This window comes from Mandrillus leucophaeus, unplaced genomic scaffold, assembly GCF_000951045.1.
Source record: "Mandrillus leucophaeus isolate KB7577 unplaced genomic scaffold, Mleu.le_1.0 Scaffold565, whole genome shotgun sequence".
Lineage (NCBI taxonomy): Eukaryota > Metazoa > Chordata > Mammalia > Primates > Cercopithecidae > Mandrillus > Mandrillus leucophaeus.
The window spans coordinates 394,143-404,453 of record NW_012106086.1 but is presented as its reverse complement, the minus strand read 5'-3'; the positions used below and the strand labels follow the sequence as shown (position 1 = coordinate 404,453).

The 10,311-nt window shown below is 35.2% G+C and overlaps 1 protein-coding gene across 2 annotated transcripts in view; it reads left to right on the top strand.

The window, feature by feature from the left end:
- CCDC132 (coiled-coil domain containing 132) overlaps window positions 1-9,998 on the top strand; it is a 130,228-nt gene extending 120,230 nt beyond the window's left edge. For both annotated transcript variants that reach the window (XM_011998265.1, XM_011998266.1), the window contains 3 exons: window positions 4,108-4,229; window positions 6,340-6,529; window positions 8,782-9,998. In XM_011998265.1, coding sequence (XP_011853655.1) covers window positions 4,108-4,229; window positions 6,340-6,529; window positions 8,782-8,901 — 432 coding nt within the window. In that variant the 3' untranslated portion in view covers window positions 8,902-9,998. The remainder of the gene's footprint in view (window positions 1-4,107; window positions 4,230-6,339; window positions 6,530-8,781) is intronic.
- Window positions 9,999-10,311: the final 313 nt, after the last annotated feature.

The following is a 10,311-nucleotide window of genomic DNA, read 5'->3' as shown; positions in this document are numbered from 1 at the left end:
TTTCCATTTCTGTGAAATTTATTTCAGACAGTCTCAACTGCCAGTGAACTACGCAAACCAATTTACTGGATTGTGGCTGGTAAAGCCCTTGATTATGAACAGATGCTGCTCCTCATGGCTAATGTGAAATGGGATGTAAAAGAAATTATGTCACAGCACAACATATATGTAGATGCACTATTAAAGGCAAGTGTTCTGGGAAACACCTTTGCTAAAGATCAATCTACTAAGAGAAGTGTTCCTTTATTGCAGTTGCTCTAAAATAGTAAGATTATAGTTATTACCACATTTCTAGCATTATGGTATTAAAGACCCTGAATTGAAATAGGCTTATTTTCTGAATTTGTCTTCTATTAGATCTAAGAATACATCATAGACTTTTTTAGCTTTGTTCACTAGTTTCCCATTTTGAATTGTTGTATGTCGTGGCTGACTTTCATATTATGTAATCTCAGTAGCCATCACTATAATGACAAGAAGATATTTCAGTTTAATTAGAAATTATTTCTGTAGTTTAGCATAATATTCATTAGCAAGAGACCATGCCTCTGATTATTCCGAGTAGAAAATCACACTACTTTTGCAGTGTGTCATACAAACACCTCTTTGGAGTCAGTGACCTGTGTGTATACGTTTCCTGGAAAGAATTGTGGTTTTTTTTTTTCACTTATGCATGAATAGATACCTGTAGATCACCTGGCATGTGCCACACACTGATAGAAGTGCTGGCAGTATAGCTGTGAATTCGGGAACTTATGTGCCCTCAAGGAATTTACATGCCAGGGCAGAGATAGCAGTAAAGAGATAAATTGAGATATAATGTCAGATGATGAATAATGCTGTGAAAAAAACCAAAATCATCTGAAGAGAGACAAAGAATGACAGGATGTGGGTGGAAGAGGAAGACCATGTATTTGTCATGCTCGGAGAAGGACCCTGATAAGGTGAGACTGGAGATGAGGCCTGCGGGAAGTAAGGAAATAAGGTGTGGAAAGAGCATCTGAGAAAATGAAAGTAACTTTCAGAAAAAATTTTTTCATTTTTGTAACTGAAAAGAAAAATGTCCCTTCTTAACCTCCTCACTTTAATCTCATTTACACAATCATTCTTACCTGCTTAGACCAAGTCAACAGATAAGAGCCTAGGACATCTGAGAACCAATGAACAGAACCGTAGATTTAAAATGGAGATGGTAATGGAGTTTCTTCAGTCACCAACTCCCAGCAATTTATGGTCCCCTTCGGAGGCCTAGGTTGAAGACCGTGAGGCTGTCTCCAGACTCCGGGACTAATCATGCCAACATCAGTAAGCAATTGCTAGGAGTTTCCATAGAGATCTTAGCGTGGAGTGACACCAAGGGTGCTCTATATTTTCCACTCTGGAATTCAGAGATTATTGACCTTGAAAGATAATCAAAGCAATAACTTGGTTTCTAGAGCACCCAGGAGATTTCAATTGCAAATTTTCATTTGGAATGTAAAAGACAAATGTGATTTATAAATAATGATACCCCCTTTTTTTTTTTTTTTTTTTTAACAATTCCGTTTTTGAAAAAGTGGTTCTATTTTTTATGACATGCTGTCTTAGTCCTTTAGGATACTACAACAAAGTTCCACAGACTAGGTGGCTTATAAGCAGAGCAGTTATTTCTCACAGTTCTGGAGGCTGGGAAGTTCAAGATCAAGATCACGGCTCAGGCAGATTTGGTATATTGTGAAGGTCCGATTTCTCATAGATGTCACCTTGCTGTACCCTCACATAGTAAAAAAGGCAAGGCAACTCTCTGGGGCTCTTTTATAAGGGTGTTAATTCCCTTGGTGAGAGCTTGGCCCTCATGACCTAATCACTTTTAAAAAGCCCCAACTCCCAACACTGTCACCCTGGGATTAGGATTTCAACATATGAATTTAGGGAGGACACAACATTCAGACCATAGAACATACTAACCATGGACCTTATAGGGGTGCAAGAGAAAAAGGCTTCTGTGCTCAACAAATACACATACTATGAGGAGGCTGCTTTTTTCAGTTATTTGTTATTCCAGTTATAAGAAAGAACTCGTGTTATTCAGATTATTAACCTAGCCCAATTTTTAGCAGCTTAAGGCCTTCTTTAAGCATAAAGATTAATTATCTGTGATAACGTTTGTTCTTTCTGTTACTTTTCTAAGTCTCAGCATCTAAGTCTAGACAGTTTGCTTATGTTGCCCCAAAAGAATCATAAGAAAAATGAAATGTTTGTATGATTCATTTTATGACAAGCATTTTTAAACATTGAATTTAGCAATAAGTAGAATGTTATTTTGTACAGAAAGCATTTTATACATATAGCTTTATCTTTTAAATATTGATGAAAAATATTGAATTATGACTCTTGAAATCCGAAAGCAGTTTAAGGAATGCATAAATAAATACAGTAACAAATACTACTACTCTCCTAGATCCATGAAATGAAACAACAAAGAGCAATTATTTATACAGTTTTGATTTTTTGAAGATAAATTTCATGAATTGACAATCCACTTCTTTTTAATGATTAAAAGCAATTAATTGTTAAAAATAAATTAGCAAGAAAAATTGTGATTTAGGAAGAAGAAGCAAAAGAGCAGAGGATAACACAGTTATCATTATGTGATTGCCTGAGTGGTGATCAGATTAGATTTTTTTTCTCCTATGTATTGTTAGAAAAGTTGAACACATGTCAGTCATGTTAAACATTGTGTAGCTTCTCTATTCAGGTAACTAAAGAAAAATGTCATTTTAAGATTTTTTTTTTTTTGAGACGGAGTCTCGCTCTGTCACCCAGGCTGCAGTGGCAGGATCTCCACTCATTGCAAGCTACGCCTCCCAGGTTCACGCCATTCTCCTGCCTCAGCCTCCCGAGTAGCTGGGACTACAGGCGCCCGCCACCACGCCTAGCTAATTTTTTGTATTTTTAGTAGAGACGGGGTTTCACCATGTTAGCCAGGATGGTCTCGATCTCCTGACCTCACGATCTGCCCGCCTTGGCCTCCCAAAGTGCTGTGATTACAGGCGTGAGCCACCGCCCCCGGCCCAAGCCTTCTTATATTTGAAATATATTGCCAGGGAAGAGTCAACAGCATTTACTTCATTAAATATTAAATGAGTATATTTAAATAGTAATAGTCCAAAGAGACCAAAAACACATTCATTGAAGGCTAAACCTTCTGCTGTTTCCGTCTAATTATTGGACTTGTCTAAATCAGGTATATGTATTTATATTTTTAGTACGATCATGTCATAAAAGACAATAAAAATATTCAGTTTTTCTGTAGGTAATAGAAACTGTGTTTTATTGTTTCCATTGTACTAAAAATTTGTGGATAGAGTATGATTTTTTAACCATTTGGTATACAGTTGAGCATCCCAAATTGGAAAATCTAATATTTGAAATAATCCAGAATCTAAAACTTCTTGAGTGCCAGCTTGACACTCAAAGGAATTGGTCACTGGAGCATTTCAGAATTCTGGTTTGGGATTTTCAGATTTGGGATTCCCAACCAGTAGGTATAATGCAAATATTCCAAAACTGGAAAAAGTCCAGAGTCCAGAAATGCTTCTGACCCCAAGCATTTTAGATATGACATCCTCAACCCATATAATTATTTACTTTTTAAAAATGTTTAGGAAAAATGATAATGTATTAGATTGCACTCTGAGGAGTATAGCTACAAATCACAAATAGTTCTGAACTGAACACATATCAAACCATGTTTTTAAACCTGGGTTTCTTGAAGATATTTTTGAAGCCAAATTAGGTCATTCAGCTGTATTAATCTGTACTGACAACCATAGAAAATTTTGAGACATTTGGACATTGTTAACATGGTTTAATCAGTTAATGACACTTACTCCTTTTGCAATAAAATGTAGTATACTCTGTATTATAACATCATCTATTCAAACTAGTGCATATATATTTTTAAGACCTTCATACTAAGTCCAAATTATCTTTGGCATTATCTTTTTTTATTTTACTTGGTTTGATTGTGAGTCTTTTTAAATCTTTTTTATTTAAACCATTTTTATGGGAGAGCATTGTGGCATTTTAATGATATTCACAAATGGCTACTATTTGTCTTCTTAGGAATTTGAGCAGTTTAACAGGAGGCTAAATGAAGTTTCTAAGAGAGTTCGAATACCCTTGCCTGTGTCTAATATACTTTGGGAACATTGTATACGATTGGCTAATCGAACTATCGTAGAAGGGTAAGTTTTTCATGAAAGCATTATTTGTTTCTTTAATGACAAATTGTAATATATGAATAACATATGGTATTAATGGTTGGAGAGAATAAGTAGAAATAATGATAACTAGCAGACAAGTTTGGGATATAATTAGAGAAAAAAACCTTAGACCCCACTATGTCTGTCTTTGTCTCTGCTTTCTTTTCTTGCTAGTGGCATAGACCCAGCTAGTAGATGAGTGAGGAATGCAGAATCTAATGGTTATCTGAAAGTTAAAACTAACAGTTATTATTACCTAATAATAAAATTATGATGATGATGATTGTTATACCTAACATTTTTTGAGCATTAACTATGTGTTATTTGCTGAACCAAACATTTCACAGGATTATATCACCAAACCTGAAATAAACTCTCTTTGCAAGGTACTATGATTCTGTTTCATTAATGAGAGAACCTAGTCTCAGAAAACCGAGGCTTAAAGAGGTTAGGTAACAAGTTCACACAGTTTTTAAAGGCATATGTACCCCTGATTTCTTTTTTTCTTTTCTTTCTTTTTTTTTTTTTTTTTGAGACAATCTTGCTTTGTTGCCCAGGCTGGAGTGCAGTGGTGCAATCTGGGCTCACTGCAGCCTCCGCCTCTCGGGCTCAAGCAATTCTTGTGCCTCAGCCTCCTAAGTGGCTAAGACTACTGGTGTGTGCCACCATGCCTGCTAATTTTTTGTATTTTTAGTAGAGACAGGGTTTCACCATGTTGGCCAAGCTGTTCTAGATCTCCTGGCCTCAAGTTGATCTGCCCACCTCAGCCTCCCAAAGTGCTGGGATTACACGTGAGCCACTGCACCTGGTTGTACTCCTGATTTTTGATGGCAAAATCAGCCCTCAAAACCCTTATATCATCATTAATAATAATCACCATCATATCATTGTAAGCTGTATAAATCTTTCATGTGTTGAAGTTATAGATATATTAATAGTAATTTTCCCTTTTACTCAGAGACCATGCTTACTCTGCCCATAACATCTAGGATACAAATAAGGATCAGTAATACATCTGAAATATCCCTGAGAAGCAAACAGCTATTTCAAAGACCCTGTACAGTGCTCTAGAATTGCGCATCAGTTGAATTTTCACACTATCATTTGTCTGGTTTTCCTTTTGTTCTCATTTGTTATACAAAAGAATGTATTAGAAAGTGGGAAGGTGACAGTGACAAGCTGACAACAGTCTTGGCACTCTGTATTGAAACCAAGGGTGCTATAAATTATAAAACGGCTGTGTTAACAATCACGAAGAGTATTTTAAATAAATTTGTTTAATTAAGTAGAAATGTGAATAAATATTTCTGTATAAAATACTCTATTTTTTTTTAAAAAAAACTTGGTCATTTTAAATAAAATAAGCTTTTATTTTCTTGTAACTTTCTTTAGGGTAAGTACCTCATTCCCACAGTTGAATTTTCCATGTTTTGTATGATTGATTGAAGAAATGAAACACTGACTTAATGAATAATAAAGTGTTGTATTGTTAGGGTTAGTATATTTGTCTTTATTACTAGTCCACCTTAAAACACACTGTTTCAGTAGTGTAGAATGTCAGAATAAGTCTATAACTTTTTTATCACGAAAAATATGTATATACTTTCTATGCTTACATGCTTACACATTTCTTTATGTTTTCAGAGTATTCATGGGAGAATTATTTCATTTGTTTCTTTTGCATTGAATACTTACAATATTGAACAGTTTCATAAAACTAAGATTACTTTGAAGTATTTGAAGCTTAGTTTTATAATAACTCTTGGCAGCCAGATTAACTGGAATACCAGTTTAACTTTCTTACAGACGATTATGTTAATTGAATACAGAGAACTATGGTCTGTAGCACAACAAAGTGCCTTGAACTCATTGGATCTCTTTGCAAATGAGAAAATTGAGGCCCCCATAGGTAAAATGACAGGGCACAAACACAACCCAGTCTTTCTGACTCAAGACTTATGTTCTCTATTTCCTATAACCCTCTCATTTCTGGGGAATCTGTCCAAATATAGGTTAGAGAAAACTTCAAATACCCGACAGTTTTTGCTTCTAATTATCCTATAATGTATTTTTTTATTGTTTTGCATCTTAGATATGCCAATGTCAAGAAGTGCAGTAATGAGGGTCGTGCCCTGATGCAATTGGATTTTCAACAGTTTTTAATGAAACTTGAAAAACTAACAGATATTAGACCCATTCCTGATAAAGAATTTGTGGAAACTTATATTAAAGCCTATTACCTAACTGAGAATGACATGGAACGCTGGATCAAAGAGCACAGGGTGAGAGCTGGAAAACAGTTAATTAAGTTTTTATTCCTTTTTCTTCGTGCTGTTCTTGTCGCGTGTGTTATTTAATCCAAAATCATGAGAGTGAAATATAAAGAAACATTTACTTTTTTAATACAAACTACTTAGGTCAGTTCTTTACCATTTTCAGACTAAGGGCACTGTATCTAAGCAGTACCCTTTGACTCATCAAATCTTTTTCAGCCCTTTGTGAACTGTTACTGTAATTATCTAGAAATACAGCCAAAGTCAAGACATTAGCTAAATTTTTCCTGCAACTATATTTTAGGAAAAGGCTGAAGTTGATAAATGCTGAGACAGATTGAATACAGAAACAATGAAATGATTCATAAGCCATAATCGATTATGTAACTTAAACCTCACACAAACCTTCTCGTACTCCTCAACAATGAAATGGTAACATCGTACACAGTGACATGTATTAGTGATGATTGAAGACATTAATATTTAAATGGCTAAACTTAACTTGCATCTTACATTAGATTTTAACTTTAATACAGATTTGATTATTTTTCTTTTGTATGACTATATAGATAAAGAAAAATACTATTGTTACGTAGGATGCCGAATTTTTGACACAGCTCAACTCAGTGTGCTTGGTATGGGAAGCTTTTCTGTATATGGTATGTGTTAAAATCATCACCAAATCTTCGTTACTTTGATGACTCAAGGGTTCACATTTTCTTAACCTATGAATGTCATACGTAAAAGCTAAGTCAAGTTTTATTTCATTTGGGTAAGGAAATGAATTATTTGTATATACCTGCTCAGACTCATCCTTTCTGGCCTTAACGCTGTAAAGAGATAAAATGAACATTAGCCTAGAATGTTCACAGTGGCCTGAATCTTATGTGAATGTCCCCACTCTTAGTTGGTTTTGGATCTTTAGAAGCAAAGTAGGAATGTATGTGTTATTTTTAATGAGTTTGGCCAGTAAGCCAGAATGAGAAAAACTTCACCACGTTTAGCCCCACTGACATTTGAGAACCAAAATGTTAAACCTAGATGCAGGTGGACTGCTGAATGTTGCTAGAATCCATTTAGTAAAGTAAGCTGTAAACACTTCTGGGTTGGTACTGAGGAAAGGGTTTTGGGAAAGAGTACAAAGTAGCTGAGGAGAAAAGGCGCAGCTCTAAATACACATTATTTGATGCAAGAATGATGCCCATTTTTTGGATTTACTCTTTTAATATAGTGGACTGATTTTTTCTTTTCAGCTTAGTACTTTGAAAGAGCCTTAACTGATTGATATTTGTAATTCAGTGACATTTCCCCAGCAGCAGCAGGGACACTCTTTTCTGTCTTTGAAGGAAACTCCCCAAAATGTTGAGTCCAGTGATTACTGATGATGGATCCTCACTGAGTGCTGAGTGGTTAAATGAGATTACTTACCAAGTGGGGATAGGTGCTCTCAGAGATCAGATACACAAGCTGAGCAGTTTGCTAAGTTTTTAAAATCAATTCTTTCTCCTGTTTTGAAACTGTACTATATTTAGTGGTTACCTTCAATAAAGACACATTTTCTTATTAGATAATAGTACACAGCTATCTTTCCCTATCTGAATTCTTGCTATTCAACCTCCAGTACCAAATCAATCTGCAGAAATTTCTGATGAATCCCTGTTTATTCTCATCCTGGCAATTCAATATCTGAAATTCAGGAACCAGATGGATTTGGATTGCAAAAGATACTTGTAGTCTTAATTTTATTTGCAGCTCCCCTGACTTTGTGTTCTTTGTTACCTTATTCATTCGTTGTATCTTAGAAGAGTTGTTGTTCTCTTGTTGGAGATTTTTTTTTTTTTTTAACTGAAGTGTTTACAGAATGTAGAGGACCAGAAAAATACTTCATCAGTAGCATTTAAAAAATTTGAAATGTCAATGTATTTTGATGACTCAATAACAAAGACTATCACAGAAACAAGCGTAAAGTGTGTGATCATCAAAGTAGTAAGAAGCATATGCATGTCAGATTACTTTGCCATGTTAAAACAGATTCTAGTGCTTACTATTTGAAATGTGTACTATAGTATTCTTATTTCCTCCTATTACAGCTCAGTAAACAATTTGCCTTTCGTTTGCCAACTGTAATTTCCACTGTTTTTCACTGGTTTATAATGCTCAGTAACTATCCACTGCACCTGAATATCCGCCTATTCTTTTGTTGCACCAATCAGATACATTCCTTTTAGGGTACTAAATTTGGATCTTTCTTCTTTGAGCAGGAATATTCAACGAAGCAGTTGACTAATCTGGTGAATGTTTGCCTGGGATCCCATATCAATAAGAAAGCAAGACAAAAACTTCTAGCAGCTATAGATGATATAGACAGACCTAAAAGATAATGAACACTGCTCTTTTTTCTCAATGGCATTGATCCTCACTCAACATATATGACCTGAAAGCCAGTTTTTTAATGCACTTCTGACAACTATCTGCTAAAAAATCTTTGTGCATGTTTTTTTCGACTGGAAAGTGAAAAACATTGAAATGTGTGTGGTGTTCTCATGACTTTTATATGCTGTGGTCTCTTCAACTTTTGGTCTCATTTGTTGTAATCTGAAATGATATTGTTGGCTTGTCATAACAATGGTTATGTGACTACAGTTATACATTTTACAGAAGAATGTACCATAAGTATATAATTAGAAGAACAGTGGCTTAATATATGTATGGGAAGTTTATGGAGAATGAAGTTGGCATTTTTCTACCCTCTGAGCTTGGTTCTTACTAAGCATAATGTGAGGGTGAATGTGTAGTATCTCGTAATTATGAGCACTGCATGAGAATTAAAAAACACGTGTAAGTAACATAGATGAAAAATCAGTATGTTCTCTGTTTTTAAAATGTCAAAGTTTATGTCAGGGTTAATTTAGTTATAACAAAGTGATCATAAATGATGAAATGTAATAAATATACTCGAGTATGATCAGCCTATGTGAGACTACATTTTGATTTTTTGTGTGGCATGCAGATGTCATGAACTATAATGCAGCTTTTAGCATGTTCTAATTTTAATTGTTTTGTATCCTGAAACCAATGGTAAAAAGTAATTTCATTGAGTGTGCCTTTTCAATGCCTGAGTAGCATACAGAATCATGATTATGAGATTTTCTTTTATCTTTCTTTATAAACATATGGGTTTTTTTTGTTGAAAGTTTTGGTCTCTTTAAATTCACATTTTGTCCTAGGACAGTAAAACCCAGGTCAACTGACTCAGGAAGCAGTTGTCTGCTAGTCACGCATATATGTATGGTCATATGTTCACTCTTCTTAAATATCTGCCTTTTGTAACACAAATGTAAAATAATATCAGTCTAGCCAATGATGAACTCTGGAATCCACTTAGTCTTCAGTAAGTATGTGTTGTTCCTCTAAACTTTGCCCTGAAGCCAGGGATCTTCTCCTAATGTATGTGACATGAAAATCCATTTTCCATGTACTCTTACCAACTATCTGATAAGGAATTTTGCATGTGTTCTTTCTGACTGGGGAGTGGAAGACATCTAAACTTGTGTGGCATTGGTCCAATGATTGCCATGCATGACCTGTAACATCAACAGCTGATGGAATCCTAAGGAATCATGTGAGAAACAGGCCTTGGGTCTTGTGAGTCTCTGGGACCTAAGGTGATGAAATGGATGGCACAGGATGGCATGTGATCAAGCATGGAGGTGATAAGGAAACAATTGCTACTCTGTGTCCATCAGCCCCTGCGAGGTCTGTAAGTGCACAGTGTAATGTGAAGCACTTTC